This window comes from Colossoma macropomum, unplaced genomic scaffold (assembly GCF_904425465.1).
Source record: "Colossoma macropomum unplaced genomic scaffold, Colossoma_macropomum, whole genome shotgun sequence".
Taxonomy (NCBI): Eukaryota; Metazoa; Chordata; class Actinopteri; order Characiformes; family Serrasalmidae; genus Colossoma; species Colossoma macropomum.
The window spans coordinates 10754165-10772642 of record NW_023494794.1 but is presented as its reverse complement, the minus strand read 5'-3'; the positions used below and the strand labels follow the sequence as shown (position 1 = coordinate 10772642).

The 18478-nt window shown below is 40.7% G+C and overlaps 1 protein-coding gene across 1 annotated transcript in view; it reads left to right on the top strand.

The window, feature by feature from the left end:
* The window catches only part of stard8 (StAR-related lipid transfer (START) domain containing 8), a 118039-nt gene that overhangs the window by 50537 nt on the left and 49024 nt on the right, over positions 1–18478 (top strand). The window contains 2 exon segments of the mRNA XM_036580152.1: positions 9718–9789; positions 17938–18019. Of these exon segments, the coding sequence (XP_036436045.1) occupies positions 9718–9789; positions 17938–18019 (154 nt within the window).

Genomic DNA, 18478 nt, shown 5'->3' with positions numbered 1-18478 from the left:
CTCTCTGCATTTCTCTCTGCATTCCTCTCTGCATTCCTCTCTGCATTTCTTTCCCCATTTCTCTCTGCATTTCTCTCTGCATTTCTCTCCCCATTTCTCTCCCATTTCTCTCCATATTTCTCTCCGTATTTGTCTCCGCAATATAATCACAGTTTCTAGCAGTGTAATTGCCATATGTTGCAGTATAAGCATTATATTACTACATTATATATGTAGCTGTGTATCTGCAGTTTGTTGCAGTGTAATGGCTGATGTAGAAGTGAATTCCCCTTATACAGTAATGTAATGACAGTTTGTAGCAACGTGATTCTGTACGTAGCAACACAGTCAGGTTTTTAGCAATCTAACCATTTCACACGATATGTAGCAACACCTCATGAGCTGTGAGTGATATGAGGATATATCGCTGTAGAGCGCGCGTGTGTGTGTGTGTGTGTGTGTGTTTGTGTTTGTTTGTGTGTGTGTGTGTGTGTTTGTGGGTGGGAAATCCCACAGTGCCTCTGGGAGTTTTAGAATGCAGCAAAGGGGCGGAGTCTGGAAACAGGAAGTGAAGGAAGCAGATTAGATCATTAGAACTCAAACCACAGCTGGAAGTGTGTGTCTGTGTGTGTTTGTGTGTTTCTTTCCTCTAATCCTGTAACACGTCCTCAAATCCATTCAGTCTTTTTTAAATTTCACAGAATCAATACAAACTGTGTGTGTGTGTGTGTGTGTGTGTGTGTAGTGTGTTTGTGTGTACTGTCATCTGTGTGTGTGTGTGTGGGTTGTTGACAGTAGCTGTGCTTCTTGCCGTCAGCTGAGCGTTTGAATGTTTTTGAATCTGAGAAACAAACGAGGAGAAAACTGTGCCCTCCTGGGTTACATCACTACAGATAAACACTTTAATAAAACCGACAACCAGCAAATATTCATACTTTTCTGACTTAATATCACAGACGATCCACCCATCTTTACAGCCAACGAAACACCTTCAATTTAGCAAATATGTCTATTTTTTAAAGGTGTGATTGTTATAGGAATATCATAAGATTATTTAACTGATTTTCTGTACATTTTGTACTTGTTTTAAGTGATTTAATGAAAGTGTCTTATTATATTGGCAGATCATTTATTTATTTTAAGCATTGTTTTTTTAAATAAGCAAAACTATCTGCATGATTTCTCACTTTAATGAGACAAAATTAGTTAAAACAAGTAAAAATGTCTAGAAATAAATCAGATAATCTCACCACAGTATCCTAATGAGAAGCATTAGACATATTGATTAGATTTAAGATGCTTTCAGATGCCATTTTTTGCAGCATAGACAGTTTAAATAAAGCATGAATTTGATGGTGCTTCCTAACACGACTGTAAATGTGATGGTTTAGTTAGTCTGTATTATATTACCAAACACAAGTGTGTGAATGTGAGCTTTGTGAAAAGGGAACTCCAAATTTCCCAACTGTACACATAATTAACTGGTTAGACTGGTAAGATATAAATAGAGTCACTCAGAGTGGTTTGATGTGAAACGTTAGATAAACTTACAGAGTCAGAACTGTTCACAGTGGTGGTGATAGGAACCAGACGTCCACCTCTAAAAGCTCCCTCACAGAAAGTTACTACATGAAATGGTTATGAATTCACTGCCTGATGACTGAGAGACTGTTTATGATAGTTTTGAGAAGATTTTTGTCATAAAACATATTTTTTTAAATCCATTCATGGTGGAGGGATACATGCAGGGCGCTGTGAGGCAAAATAGTCCCTAAAGAAAACTTATTATTTCAGATTTTCCACTATTTTCCCATCATCAACATTCCATATAAACTCAGAAGGCTCGTGTAGGTTCACTGGTGGTTCTGAATAGTAAATAAAATGTCTATGTTTATGTTGTAGTCATGGCAACCCCTGGTTCCTATCACCACCACTGTAAAGACATCTGAACCATTTCACACCAAACCACTCTGAATGACTCTGTTTACACCTCACACACTGGATTATGGGTGAATTTTGAAAAAGCTGTCTCAGAATATTTCTACACTTTGAAAAGATGGTTCTTCAAGGGTTCTTTAGTAAAGTATATTGTTTTCTTTAGAACCATGATTTATATATATATAACCATTTGCATGCTTAATGGTTCTTTGCATGGTGAAATTGTTCTATACAGCACCAAAAAGGGTTCTTCTATGTTTGCAGTACTCTTAAAAAGGTTCTTTAGAAAAGAAAATATATAGAACTTTGAACACTTAAAGAACACTTTGCGTGATTAAAGCGTTCTTTGCATCATGAATGAGTTTGTCAGATTGACGGTCAAATGCATAAATGTGCTATAGAGAGTTCTTTATAGACCCTTTTAGAAAAAAAGATTCTTCATAGAACCTTTTAGAAAAGAAGGTGCTTAATAGAACCTTTTAGAAAAGAAAGTGCTTAATAGAACCTTTTAGAAAAAAAAGTGCTTTATAGTCCCTTTTAGAAAAAGATTCTTCATAGAACCTTTTAGAAAAAGGTTCTTCTTTTGTTACAAGCTTAAAATTGTAACAGTCTATATGGATGCTATATAGAAACATTTTTAAAAGGTTCCATATAGAACCATCCACAGCATGTTCTCCATCAATCTGAAGAACGATTTCATGATGACCTCTGAGTTATGCAGAAATTTTGAAAATTTTGGTGGAACTCCCCTTCAGTCCTAAGCGTATTAAAGCCTAATCGGGTTTATTTAGAGTAAAATAATATTGTGTGTGTAAATATTTGTTTTTACACCCTTTTCTACCGTATTGTTCTCTGTGCTGTGATTGGCTCCTCTCTTCATTAAGAACAATGTGAATGTCCGTGCTGATTGGTTCGTGCTCATTGTAAGGCTCGGTGACCTTGATGCCTCCTGTACTCCTGACATTTGTGCTAAAGAAACAGCCTCACACTGTTCAGCCTCTCGATTTAGAGGCTCTGATTAATATTCATAAAGCACGTTGTCCATCTGCACCCTGTCAGAATCGTTCCGGTACGTTCTCTGTATTTCCCATTCGTCCGATCCGTCTCCTATACTCTGTATGCGAAGCAGCATTTATTTATTTCTTTATTCATTTATTTATTTATGCAAAATGCCTCGAGGCGGTGCGAGGCGGTGTAATTCTGCAATTTCATGCGTTCCAGGCTAATCTGTAAAAGAAATAGGTTTAACCTGTACCGTCTGCTTTTTCACTGAGACTCCATACGTTCCTACACTCTTTAAAGGGAAAGTCCAGGAAAATACTCAGAGCTGTAGTCTTCTCCACCGTACACCACTCGCTCGGCTAGGACGCGTTTGGCGTCTGAGTCAGTCAGATTCAACCCCAACATGTAAGACGACATTAATACGCACACATTTTTTTAATTTAACCTGCGGTTCTTTTGTCTGTACAAATCGGACCCAGTTTGGGTCACAGTTTACGAAACACTGATCTGACCAATGTTTGTTTTTGTTTGTTTGTTTTTCACTGTGTAGTCTCTAAAGTTCGAGTCCGAGTCTCTGAGGTGCGAGTCCTAGATACATCTGAGGCTTGAGTCTGAGGTGTGAATCTGAGTCTTTGAATTCCAAAGAAAGTGTTTTGTCCGAGTCCGAGTCCAGTCTCTGAGGTGCGAGTCTGAGTCCAGTCTCTGAGGTGCGAGTCTGAGTCCAGTCTCTGAGGTGCGGGTCCATGGAGAGTCCTGCGTCACTGTGGTGCGGGTCCAGGGAGAGTCCTGCGTCACTGTGGTTCGAGTCCGAGTCGAGTCTCTGAGATGCGAGTCAGAGTCAAGTCTGTAGTCTTTAAGGTGCGAGTCCAAGGAGAGTCTTAAAGCACTGAATTGCAAGTCAGAGTCGAGTCTCTGAGGTGTGAGTCCAAATCGACTCTGAGGTGAAGTCCGTGTTGAGTCTGTAGTCTCTGAAGTGTGAGTCAGAGTCAAGTCTTGAGTCTCTAAGGTGTGGGTCCAAGGCAAGCCTAGAGTGTCTGATGTGTGAGTCTTAGGCGATTCTCTGAGGTGCAATCCGAGGTGAATCTCGAGTCTCTGAGGTGCAAGTCCAAGATATGTCCAAGGCACGAGTCTGAGGTGTGAATCAGAGTCAAGCCTTTGAGGTCCGAGTCAAGTCTTGAGTCTCTGAGGTGCGAATTTGAGGCGAGACAAAAGTCTCTGAGTTGCGAGTCTGAGTCGAGTCTCTGAGGTGTGAGTCCGAGCTGAGTCTTGAGTCACTGAGGTGCAAGTCCAAGATATGTCCAAGGCACGAGTCTGAGGTGTGAATCCAAGTCGAGCCTTTGAGGTCAGAGTCAAGTCTTGAGTCTCTCTGAGTCGAGTCTTGGGTCTCTGAGGTGTGAGTCAGAGTCGAGTCTTGTTTTTTCCCATTGTTGCACTTTTATCCTGAAGGTTTTTCAGATCAGAGGTAAATAAAAGGCTCATTAAATGAGGTTTTTGGCTGAACTGTCGCTTTAATGGAGCTGTTCGTAGCTCCTAACCTGTCAGGGCTGTTTGAGTCAGATCCCTCTGCGGTGTCTGTGCAGGAGAGCGTGTGCAGCGAGCTGCGCGACGGCAGGTGGGTAGAGTTAATCAGCGCTCGCTGAAATCACTTAAGTTCTTTGAAGTGTCTAATCTCTCGCGCTTTCACGCTAATGTGATAAAATCTGCGTTTGAGCGTCAGCGGCAGATTTAGCCTGATGGGCTGTGATGTAATTCGGGAATCATTTCTCTCTCTGAAATGTTAATCACACGGGACGACTGTCAGTCACGGCTCGTTAGCATCTCCTGAATACGGCAGCCCACGGGTGGAAGTGCAATTCCACCTGAAAATCAAGAATTTACAATTAATTTTTTTCCCTTTTTTCACTTCTAGCTTTTCTGGGCACCTGTTTAGACAAAACCATGTTCATGACCATTTCCAACCTCTCTCCATCCCTTAGAATAATGTAGGCAGTGCCATCAAAGCTGATGCATGTAAATTAGTCTCGAGCCTCTGAGGTGTGAGTTCAAACTGAGTCTCTGAGGTTAGAGTCCGAGGCGAATCTTGAGTCTCTGAGGTTCGAGTCTAAATTGAGTCTTGAGTTTTTGAGGTGCGAGTCCGAGTCGAGTCTCTGAGGTGCGAGTTTGAGTTTTAGATCTGCGAGTTTGAGTCGAGTGGTGAGTCTCTAAGGTTCGAGTTAGAGTCAGAGTCAAGTCTTGAGTCTTTGAGGTGCGAGTCCAAGTTGAGTCTCTGAAGTTCGAGTCCAAGTCGATTCTGGAGTCTCTGAGGTTTGAATCCGAGTTGAGTCTGGAGCCTCTGAGGTGTGAGTCTGAGTGGAGCCTCTGAGGTGTGAGTCTGAGTGGAGCCTCCGAGGTGTGAGTCTTAGTGGAGCCTCTGAGGTGCAAGTCTGAGTGGAGCCTCTGAGGTGTGAGTCTGAGTGGAGCCTCTGAGGTGTGAGTCTGAGTGGAGCCTCTGAGGTGCGAGTCTGAGTGGAGCCTCTGAGGTGTGAGTCTTAGTGGAGCCTCTGAGGTGCAAGTCTGAGCCTCTGAGCTATGAGTCCGAGTTGAGTCTCTGAGGTTCGAGTCAGAGTCGAGTCTTGAGTCTCTGAGGCATGAGTCTTAGTGGAGCCTCTGAGGTGCGAGTCTGAGCCTCTGAGGTGCAAGTCTTAATCTCTGAGGTGTGAGTCCGAGTTGAGTCTTTGAGGTTCGAGTCCGAGTCGAGTCTTGAGATTTAGTACAGTCTGGACTGGACAGTGAACGGTGCATCTTGAAACAAACTCTTCTATTTAAAAAACAGTGCAGTTCTCCATGACGTGGACCCTTTTATCTTTTCATTAAAGGCCTTTACTTATGCAAATATGTTCAGTAATGCATAATTAATCACATGGTTATGTAATGAAGTCCATGTCCTGTCAGTATGGACAGCTTTGAGTGTCACTTTTCATTAAATTACCCCTCTGAGGTCTGACGGCATTTAAAGGCTCTTCATATAACATGATCCTCATATGTTTCATATCAAAATGCTCCGTTTTCTTCATCACTACTTTCCAAAACCGCTGCAGCAGCTTCAGCAGCTGTAAACTCTCTGCACGCCATTTCACACGAGTCTCCGATGTGGACTGAATGAAGAATGAAGGGTTTCCGGCGTGATGGTCAGTCCTTAGTGATTTCCTGAATGTCCATTGGTCAGTTTCACACAGAATGTAGACGGACACACGACTCCACCAGTTCCACACGGTGAGAGGATGATGACTTGTATCTCAGCCCCTCTTCATAGGCTCATAACTCCGGATGTGAGTCTCATATGATCTTGTGATAAGATGGAATGGAAAGAGCGACTCTACAGATTCAGTTTGTGGACTCGATAACACTTTACTATAGGGTGCTGTTCATAAGGCTACATGACACCTACATAAGCTTGTCATGATAACTGACATAGCCCTACATAACTGTTTATAAATGTTTATTCCAATACCCGTCATTTGCTATAAAGGTTAAATTGGCCAATTTTGATCAAAGTCAGCTAAAGTAGCCTTTGGCTACGTTCACATTACATGCCTCGTTGCTCAAATCCAATTTTTTGCTCAAATCCGATCTCTCTGACTCAATGGTTCACACTCGTTTAGGTCAGTGATTCAAATCTGTCATTAATGTGACGAACCGGCGTCCTGAAATGACCCTCATGAGCACATCCTACTCAGCGACGTCACATGAATGAATCGCGTTCATCATCAGCACAAACTAATGAGCAGAACGAGCTTCGCTGAGAAGATAATTAACTCTGATCAGCTCTCAGCTTCATTATTAGAGCGAGACGAAGGAGAAAAAGGTGAGATGAGCTGCTTTTCCACCGTTCACAGGCTTTAACTTCTGTTCGCCGCTGCTGCCAGAGTAACGCTGAATGATGGCGCAGTGGGAAAAAAGCACATGAATTCTGATCTGAGCATCACATTAAGGTCGCATGGCCACGAATCGGATACGTATCTGATCTAGGACCAGGTCGGATTTGAAAAGATCAGATTTGTGTCCACACAGCCCTGAAAACGTCAGATCTGAGTCACATTATGGCAAAAAAATGGATTTGTGCCACTTCAGCCTGGTAATGTGAATGTAGCCTCAATGACAAATGGTGCTTGTTGTGATAAGCATTTATGAACAGTTATGTAGGGATATGTCAGATGTCATGACAACCTTATATAGGAGTCATGTAGCCATGTGGAAGTGTTACCATCTCATCTTCACTAATCCATTATGGACTGAAAGCCCAGAATCTGGACTTTCCACAGTTTCTACACGTAGAACAGTGAAACAGAAACTATTCATATAAAGCACAGCATGATTTTATCATTGGAGACTTCTGAGGGGTCAGTAAACGGGCAGGGAGAGTCCACAGGGAAAACAGAAGGACTGTGAATCTAAGCCGGATTGTTAGGCTAATCAGGTACAATTAACCATTCAGTTGTATTGAGTGTGAAATAATGCTTTTTTGGGTGGGATTCCCCTTCAGTTTTTGTTTTTTGTTTTTTGTTTTATTAAAGAGATTTCTGTGTCGTGATAAATATGCATGTAACATCGCTCTGTATCACAAATATGAACTGTTCTAATGTTTCCTGATGGAAAACGTCCTGATGGAGTTCATGCTGTTTAAATCCATCCATATGCTAATTCATACAGAATGGCCCGATGCTAATTCATCCAGTTTTCCTGACATGTTCTCCATACGCGCCTCTCTGTCAGATCCACTAGCCGTCATCATTAATATTCTTTGCTCTGCTCCTTCGTTAGCGCGTGCTTTAACGAGGTTTCTGGATGGTGAATAATTCCGTGTCGTTATGTATGGAAATGACCTGTGCTGTGCGTTAACGATGCTATGGAAACAGGTCAGGAGGTGGAGGGGGCTGCTGAGTTTACACAGGCCTGAGGTCAGTTTTGCTTGTTAGGACAAAGTGAGGGTTATAACTGATCCTGATGGTTTCTTTTATTATTAAATTTAATATTTATTTTCTTTGAAATGTAGAGTATGTTCATTTATTGATATTGTTCAATATTGATCTTGTAAAAATGTAAAAGAAAACTGCAGCAAATGATGTTTATCATAAAAAATCTGAAAGTCACTTAAATCACTAAGTACTACTATAATCATTATGACTGTTATCGGTAATAATAGCATGGTAGAATTAATTTGTATTTATTTCGAAAAAGGCTGGTAAAAATCTAAGTGGGCTTCCAGTATCTGCAGGCAAAGAAGTCACTGATTCAAACTAAATCAAATTAAATCACTGAATTGGCCTAAAACACACAAATTAAAAAATCGATCAGAAAAAAAAAAACAAAATCTGACTAAAGCGCAAAGGTAAATAACTCGGCATAAAGTGCAAAGACATCATTAAATCAGCCCAAAGCACAACAATAAATCAATATATTGATCAAAAGCGCAAAGAAAAATTGCTAAATCATCCTAAAATGCAAAGATAGATCACTAAATTGGAGCTCTAAGAAAAATCATTAAATTGGCCCGAAGTGCAAAAATAAATCACTAAATTGGCCCAAAATGCAACGATTAATAAATCGACTCAAAGCACAAGGATAAATAGCTAAAATAGCCTAAAGCGCAAAGGTAAATCATTAAATCAGCCCAAAGCGCAACGATAATCAATGTATTGGCTGAAAGGGCAAACATAAATCACTAATCGATCAAAAATCCTAAGATCAATCATTGAATAGGTCCAAAGCGTAAAGATAAATCACTAAATCGGCCCAAAGCACAAAGATAAATCACTAAAGTGGTCAAAAATGCAAAGATAGATCAATAAATTGGCCCAAATGCAATGATTAATAAATCGACTCAAAGCACAAAGATAACTAACTAAGTGGGCTTAAAGCACAATGATAAATCTATATATTGGCCCAAAACACGAAGACTAAATCAGTCCAAAATGTAAAGATCAATCAATAAATCGGCCACAACCACGTAGATAAATCACTAAATCAGCCAAATGCGCAAACATAAATCATTAATTGGCCCAAAGTGCAAAGATAAATCACTAAATCAGCCAGAACCACAAAGAAAAATGACTAAATGTTTTTGCGTAAATAATTAACTAAATCTGCTGCAAAAAAAAAGCTGATGACTAACTGAGATGTTTCACTGAAGTTCATGATGGAAATGATTTATTTTTTTCTAAATGAGGTTCAGAAGCAGTAAAAATGCGCTGTTAATGGATGGGATGCACAGTTTGACTAATGAGACCAGTAACTGAACCGTGATCAACCTACTGATTATCGAATTAACGGTTTCACGCAAACTTCATGTCAGGACGACACTGCACACCGTTATTAATTAGCCTCAAATAAATAGCTAATTTTCTTTAATTCATTATACAAATTAACATTCCAGATAACGAGAAGAGTTAATGAACCCTTTAACCTGATAGCGGAGCCGTTAGTTACCTCATGAATTATTCATGTCTGGGGTTTCATTAATGTTTGAAATCGTTTAGATTTGTTGGTTTATTAAGATGTCACTGATTATAAACCCGGATCATGTGTGTGATTAATTACACTCTAACGGCTCGTTTTGATGATACTGGCTAATTGAACTGTCAGTTGATGGGGGAAACATCTGGTGTTTCTTTACAGATGTGATGTGAATGTTTTATGTTTTTAATTATAGTAATTAAAGTGTTTTTAGTGACGTTTTAATCTGTATCTTGGACACAACCCCCCCATTTATTTATTTATTTATTTATTTTAATGTGTTTTTTTCCTCCCTCTTTATTTCAGAGGTGGAGGCGAAGGAGGCGTGTGATTGGCTGAGAGCAGCAGGGTTTCCCCAGTATGTGCAGCTCTATGAAGGTAATCAATAAGTTTCATTAATTACGTTATTCCTCACCAGCAAAACAGGCCATAATTAGCTGATTACTCACTGACCTGCTATAATTAACATCCACGCTGCCCTTTAATCATCCTTTCATCTCTCACCTTTGATCTCTTTACCTTTCCATCTCTCTCTCTCTCTCTCTCTCTCTATCTAATGTTTTCTTTAATGTAATGTTTTATTTAATGTTTTTCTTTTTCTCATTTTTCTCTCTGTACACTTCCTCTCCATCCTTACCGCTCTCTTTCTTTTACTCCCTCTTCATTTATCTTTCTCTAGTTTTTTTCTCTTTGTCTCTCTCTCTCTCTCTCTCTCTCTCTCTCTCACTCTCCCAATCTCTCAATTTTTTTCTGTTTTCTATTTCTCTCTCTCTCTCTCTCGCGCTCTCTCCCTCCCTCTCCCGCTCTCTCTCTCTCTCTCCCGCTCTCTCTCCCGTTCTCTCTCTCACTCCCTCTCTCTTTCTTTCTCTCCCTCTGCGTCCCCCACCTGCATCCGAATAACATCACACTAAACCCACAATCCTCCTCTTCACTTCCTGCAGCCGCACAGTCTGTATCAGTGCTGACTGTGTTATTATTATCACCACTGTTGATTTTTGCAGTTGTACCACTGATTATGTAATGTTGTTGTCGTTGTTGTTCATCTTCTTCTTCTTCATCTTCTTCTTCTTCTTCTTCTTCATCTTCTCGTTGTTTTTTTTTCAGTTGTACTGCTGCTTGTAGGTGATGTCATGTTGTTGCCGTTGCAGTTGTTGTCATTGACAGTATCTTCGCTTTTTTGTTGTTGTTTTTTGCAGTTGTGTCGCTGCTTAAACGTTATTAATTGTGGTTGTTGGTGTTTTTGTTCTTTAACCAGTGTTTGTTATACTGATAGTTTTATTGGTTATAAAATGTTGTTTTTTTGTTGTTTTGCTGCTGAACCACTGTTTGTTATAATAGTTTTATGGGTTATAAAATGTTTTTTTTTGTTGTTTGTCATCGTTATTGTTGTCATCGTTATTGTTGTCATTGTTTTTGTTGTTGTTTTTGTCATTGTTGTAGTTGTTCTAGTCTTCGTTATTGTTGCTGTTGTTGTTGTTATTGTTTTTGCCGTTGTTGTCATTATTGTTCAGTTAAAAAATACACAAAATTGACACTTCAGCTGAGAAATATGCCTGAAAATTGCCTTAACATTTAGTCTCTTTTACAAATTAGATTTTTAAAAAAAAAAATTATTCTTATTTTATCCTCTTAAATTATTTTGTTTAGCTACTATCATGAACACATTTCCAGCTACAGTGTTTACAAAATGAATGCATCAAAGAATCATAAAAAAATCATAATAGTCACGCAGCATCAGATCGTACAGATGATTTTGAGCATTCTCAGCCCTGATGCTTTAGCGCTGCAGCGTTTCTCCGTATTTTCTATTTATTATTTTTACTCTTTCTACTGTCTGCTTCGTCCTTGAGTTCCTGAAAGGCACTGAAGTGAAATGTTTTACTTATTCTTAGATAATCTCAGTGTTCTGCGCTGTGAAACAGAGGCATCAGATGGAGCTGTTTCGGGTATTTTATAGTTATTTATGTGCTGCAGCAGTTCTGTGTGCTTCCTCTGCTGGTCAGCAGCTTTTCTCACTTTAGCGTGATGGACATTTGTTCTGGCCGTGGTCAGTTTGAGCTCCAGCGGTGAGCTTGGCTCAGTAATGTGCACTGCTGTTCCTGAAGAGCTCCTCTGAGAGGACTTTTATAAGCTTTGCTGACTCCATTCCAGCTTCCTGCAGTGTGGGTAGCGTTTTAGAGCCGTTTTTGTGCTCTGCTTTTGTTGCATTTTGCTTTGTTTCAGAACCAGGACACTCTTTCTAATGCGCTCTAGATAAAGTTTGGTAAAAAAATAAGATTTCAATTTCGACAGTGAAGTTAATTAAAGTTAAAGTCCGTTAAAGGATGTTGAGTGTCTAAAGTTTGGCCTCTTTAGTTTTAGCGATGAAGCTACGAGTCTAATGTTGCTAACAAGTAATGGAATTAGCCAGTTAGCATGGTGCTCATGGCACGCTAGGGCTGTAAGATACTGACATTAAACGTGACGTTCGATAAAGCTGACGGATGTCATGATGATGGTATGAGAATTGATCAATTATTATTAAAATAGTCCACCTCTGACTGGATGTGATGCAAGTACAGAGTTTTTTTTTGGGATGTGTGAACAGAAATCTAGCTAATCTCTCCTTAAAAGCGAACAGCAAAATACAAAATTACAAAATTTTGTGTCAGTATTACCTCAACAGGTAATTTACGTAGACACAGAAATGAGTACATGTTTATTTAATTAATTCTTTTTGCTTGGGTATTAAATATGTAAATATGTTTGTTGTGACAGTAGCCCTCACTGCCTTTCACACTTAAAACACAACAGTAGTTGTGAGAGTCCTCATGTGTTTGTAAAGGCATGTAGTTCAGAAGAGCTTGAACTGTGATGTGTGCGTTTGGCTGTTTAGCCTAGTGGTTAAGTCACTCGTCACCGCATGGGAGAGCAGCGTTCAATCTTAGTGCAGAGAAGCACTCATTAGACTTCTAGCAGTTTGTGCCAACAAAGTGATGACGTCTCACTGGTGCTGCGTGTGAGGTCATTTAATCTGTTCTGTTGTTGCCATTTTAACAATGTGTTCATCGCAATTACAATAAAAATACGATTAATCGTACAGCCCTACTGCACGCGCATGCCATCACATGCTTGCCTCAAGCTCTAGTGACGGTATACAGGTTGAAATTTACTGGAGTTTGTCAGAAACATTACACTGGTACACCACAAATAAGCTCAGATAACACAGTGTACAGAGTGCTAGCCACGCTAGCATTATCCCGTTTAGCTGAGTGTCCGAGTCAGGGATGTTTCAGATGTCACGTAACAGATCCTTCATCACCTCCTGCTGTCCAGTCAGCTTCATCTGAAGTAGAACACTTTGTTTTTATGGCACCTGACCTAAAGAAACAGCTGGACTTTTGGGGTTAGCCTTAGCCTAACATGGACACCAAACCTCTCGTAATGCCTGAGGAGCTGCTTCACTCGCACACTGAGAGAGACCAAGACTCAAAAAGAGAAACTCCCTAAGAACATGTCACAAGAACCACTCAGAGAACCCAAACTCTCTCAGAGCATGAGGGAGAACAAGTGAAAGGAACCAAGACTCAGTAGGAGAAACTCCCAAAAAGCTTGAGGAAGAACCACTGAGAGAACCAAGAATTTCTGAGAGCATGTTGAAGAACCAGTAAAAGGAACCAAGACTTAAAAGGAGAAACTCCCTAAGAGCATGAGGAAGAACCACCGAGAGGAACCAAGGCTCAGTAGAAGAAACTGCCTAAGAACATGAGGAAGAACCACTGAGAGGAACCAAGACTCAATAAGAGAAACTAAGAGGAACCAAGACTCAACAGGAAAAGTTCCCTAAGACCATGAGGAAGAACCACTCAGAGGAATCAAGACTCAAAAGAAGAACCCAACACCATGAGGGAAGAACCACCGAGAGGAACCAAGAACTGCTGAACGGAACAAAAACTCAATAGGAGAAACGTGAGGAGGAACCGCTGAGATGAATCTGGATCTTCTGTTTTGGTGAACACACCTAAAACTAAAGATTAATCCCTGAAAATGTTCTGGATCTTGTTGGGATTCGCATTCTGACTAATTCTGGTGTTTGAGTTGATGAATGAATGTTCGGTTAAGCTTTGAGGAGGAAAAATAAACAAACAAAACTTTAGACTTTGGCCAAAATTATCGTAGAGTTTGAGGCTCATTTTCAGGTGTTGAAGCTCAAATCGAGCTCTAATCAGTGGCTCAACAATTTAGCAGCTTACAGAGAAAAAGATTTGGAAATTATTAATGGAAAATATCTGAAATCAATAGGTTTTCTTAGTGTAGGTAGATACGGAAGGTCTTCAGGTGAGCTGGTGAGCTGACGCTGACACCACAGCGACCAGGTGTGGTGTTGGGTGCTGATGGGAACTAGTTGTCTTCTACACAAAGCCTTTTCTCCTCAGTGGATGATGTGCAACATATGCACAGCTGATCTAACATCATTTATTTAAAAGTAGCGAATTCACCATAATTTCCATCTTATTATTTCCTTTTCCACTAATTTTATGGGAAAAATGATTTTTAAAGCCTTTATATCTCAGAAACGAATGAAAATACAAGCCTGAAATTTAGCAGACTGTCCTCTGGGCACAATGACATCACTTCCTGACAACACTACATAAACCTGAGATGGTCAGCGAGGAGGTCTTCAGTGATGATTGACCCGGTTGTGACTGCAGGAAGTAGCTGTCACGTATTTCGCCGATAAAAGTAAAACCTTTCCTCGGCCGCTGGACCTCCATTATCTCCTCGCTTATAGCTTATGTTCTTCACTGACCAGGTCACGTTTGATGGTCATTTCCTGTTTGAGAGATCAGTAACAGCTTGTATGATATGCTGATGTCTAATTTGGATTCTGTTTAGCTTCTACCAGCAGAAAAGTTCCCTAAAACACTCGTTTAGTCATAAGAAAACATTATATATTTATTTTAAGCTTTTCGTTTCACAAAGCAGCAGGTCTTTTACATTCTGTTAGCAGTATGCGAATGTGTGGGTATATTTGAAGATGAGTGACCGTAAATACAGTGTAGTACACAGTGTTTCCAGGGAAAAAGGATGTTCCAGAGAAAAAGGACAGCAGTCCCTCATCAGCTTTTGTCTGAAACATCCTGTTTCCCTTGAAAACTTTGAGACTTTTCCACAGTACTGTGTGTATATATATATATATATATATATATATATATATATATATATATATATATATATATATATATATATATATATATGCTTTTCTCGCATCTCTAGCAGGAAACTTTTCCTCAAAAGTAGATCAGTTTCTTGTAAAATGTCTCTAAACGTTTGACTTTTTACGAGGCTGAAGTCGCTTCTCTTTCGCCAGCTTCTTGTTCAAATTTTCCAGTTCCACCTTAAATGGTGCCTGAGACACCAGAATGTAGCTGCTGCACCATTTAAGGTGGAGGCGCTGACTACTTTTTAGTGTTTGACAGTTTCTCGTTGCAGATTAAACGTATCAGGAAACTAGCTGGAGTGATTATAAACGCAAATAAGTCCATTAGTCTCTAAATTATCGATGTTTGTCTTAAATCTCTCTCTTTGCCGTTTTGTTTGCTACTAGCTAGGTGAGACTGTTGTCTGTGTTGCTATGGTGACCAGCGGTCTGCGCTGATCTTCAGGGTTAAAGGGTGAATTAGCAGTTCTACATTAACTCCAGAGTTTAAGACCATTTATTGTTAAACTGTGTTGAACGATCAGCAGAGCTTTATTTTACTGTAAAGGAGGATTATTTTATTTTTACCTACTAATCTGATTCTGCTGTGGAGCCACAACAGGACAGTAAAAGAGCTGCATGTGTGTTGTGCTGGTGCGAGTGGATCAGACACAGCAGTGGTGTGTGTGTGTGTGTGTGGGTGTGTGTGTGTATGTGTGTATGTCAATGTGTGGTGTGTGTGTGTGTGCATTTTAGTAAAGCAAAACTAAATTATAATCTTGAAGTTCATCTGCTGAAGTTCTACTGAGTGTGAAGCCCTTCTGTTCCGATTCATTTTCATGAGGCAGAGAGTAAAACTGAGTGGCTCAGAGGACGAGAGGGAGGAGGAGAAGGAGAGCGAGATAAAGGAGAGTGAGAGAGAAGTGACCTGCGGGGTTGAGGAGAGCGATGGAGAGTTTTGGTGTGATGGACTTTTTTTTTAACAAGAGGTCTTCAGATTCGAGAAGGTTTTTTATTTATTTCAGAACAATTCTTACCTCAGAAAAGACTTCAGGTCCTTTTTCAATAAAACAAGAACTTCTCAGTGAAAGAGCAGAGCTCACGACTCACGGGTTTCCAGAAAGAGCTGCTGTGATTTGGATGGTGCTGAAACATCCTGCTTTTCTTGGCTGATGTTCTTAAAACCTAAAAAAGTGGGTAACCTGACTGTCAGAGTTCATTGAAGCTCTAATAATAAATTAACAGATTGATATTCTTTGTGTTTCTTGCAAACTTATTGTTTGGTGTGTTAGAATTGTATTATTTACAGTTCTGGAAGTTAAACATTTCAGTTTAAACATCAAGTGATTCTCTTTCTGCTGTACATTTGGCATTAATTATGGGTTTTGTTAACCTTGTGCTGCTTATAAGGTTCTAAACATGGGCAGGTAAACATGGAAACTCTATCTGCACAGCCAGTTATCAATAGCGTAGTGGAAATATTAGCTAGCTTGTGATTTGTGACTGTCATTAGCTAAAAGACGGAAACGAGTTCTTAGGAAGTGAGCTTAAGAAATGAAAATGGCAGAAGTTGAAGGTGATTCTCCTTTTGGAGTTCATTAATTGGACCTAAGGGCTCTATGAAGGCCACAGTCTACATAATAGGACTAGGATTGATGGATGAAGTTGGATGTAACGGCTCTCGGAATGCTATCTTTTCAATCTACTGCCTGCAATAGTTAGAGGTGCTTCTCTCTTTGGGGTTCAGTAGTTGGACCTAACGGCTCCATGAAGGCCGCAATCTGCAGTGTCACTGTTTAGGAGTAGCTGCGGCTCTTTTTGGCTAGGTTAATTAGTTGGACTTGGGGTTGATGAAGATTGTGACCTGTAACTGGGGTTCTGTATGAGCTTCAAATGTTCTTAAAGAATAGTTGGACCTAAGGGATCTGGGCGCTGTCTGTCTGCAACCTGCAGAAATTGGAAGTACTTTTCTTTTGGGGGGGGTTCATTAGTTGGACCTTAATGCTTGATGAAAATCACAGCTTGTAATGGGGGTTTCTGTATAGCGTTCGGAGGATGAAAGAAATTTGTTGGACCTCAAGGCTCTATGAAGGCTGTATATCTGTCCACAGCCTCAGGAGTTGGAGATGCTTCTCTTTTTGGGGCTCATTAATTGGACCTAAGGGATCTATCAATGCCGTATGTCTGCCTGCAGGAGTTGGACGTGCTCCTCTGTTTTGGGTCCATTCATTAAATCTAAGGGCTCTACAAAGGCTGCATCTCAAACCCTGGCCTGCAGGAGCTGGAGCTGCTTCCCTTTTTGGGTTTCATTAGTTGTACCTAAGGGATCTATGAATGCTGTGCTTCTGTCTTCACCCTGCAGGATTTGGAGGTGCTTCTATTTCAGGTGACCAGTGGTTGGACCTAAGGGCTCTATAAAGGGTGCATGCCAGTCAGCAGCCTGCAGGTGCAGGAGGTGGAGGCGCTTCTCTTTCAGGGGTTCAGTGGTTGGGCCTAAGGGCTCTAAGAGGGGTACATGCTAGTTGGCAGCCTGCAGGTGCAGGAGGTGGAGGTGGTTCTCTTTCTGGGGTTTAGTGGTTGGGCCTAAGGGATCTATGAATGCTATGCTTCTGTCTTCACCCTGCAGGAGTTCGAGGTGCTTCTCTTTTTGGGGGTTCATTAGTTGGACCTTTTTGATCAGAAGGAGTCAGTGGCTGAACCTAAGTGTTCAGAAGGGAAGGAGGTAGAAACAAAGGCAGGAAGTAGAACACCTCAGGAATGTCTAGAGGCTGTTGACCTCCACCTACACACACACACACACACACACTCTCTCTCTCTCACACACACACACACACACACACACACACACACACACACACACACTGATGTAAAGGTCTGAAATAGCCCCTGTTGGTTTCCCTTCTTGAGATGATTGATGGTTTTACACAAGTCCCTGTCGTCTTCTCCTCCAGATCAGCTGTCGAAAACTGAACTTAATTACCGTTTATGGTAATGAGGCGGGGCGTTAGGAGAGTAATTAATCTCGTCTTTTGGAAGCTGTCTGTTCTGGCTGCTTTCGCTTTGAGCATGTTCACCGAGCGGCACATGGAAGTATCACACCTCTCGTTCCTCATGTGAACAATATCACGCTTTAGGTCACAGCTCTGAGGGAGTGAGTTTCAGCAGCTGTCACAGGACACTGCTCGTTTTTCCTCTCTCTGATACACAGGATACTGTTTTTAACTCTTTCTCTTTCTCGAACTGCTTCACTCTCCGTAAGCGTTTCTAAAATGAGCTTCATAAACCTCGTATTCTAATCATTAATCGTCAAAGTATTCATGAATTTTCTCTCTCTTTCTGTCTTCCAGCTGGTTTGTTCCCGATTGACATTGCCTCCGTCAGGAGAGACCATGAGTTTCTGGACCACGACTCCGTCAGAGCGTTATGCAGGTGAGAATATGGGTCGGCAACATGCGGCTCTGGAGCTGCATGCGGCTCTTTTACTGCCCTGTTGCGGCTCCACAGCTGAATTAGGCTTTTTGGTAAATAAATACATAAAATAATCCTACTTTGCAGTAGAATAAAGCTCTGCTGATCGTTCTCTAACACCGGAGATTGGTGCGCTGACTGCTGGTGACCATAGCAATGCAGACAACAATCTCGCTTATTTAAGACGAACATCGATAATTTGGAGTTGAATGGATTTATTCGCGTTTATAATCCCTCCAGCTGGTTTCCTGATACGTTTAATCTGCAGTGAGAAACTGTCAAACACTAAAAAGTCGCGAGGCTGAAGTCAGTTCTCGATCGAATTCATCCGTTCCACGAAAATCGAATGTCGAGAGACGTTTTACAAGAAACTATTCTTTTTCAGCCCTGCGACCTTTGTGACATGGTTTTCCGATCCAA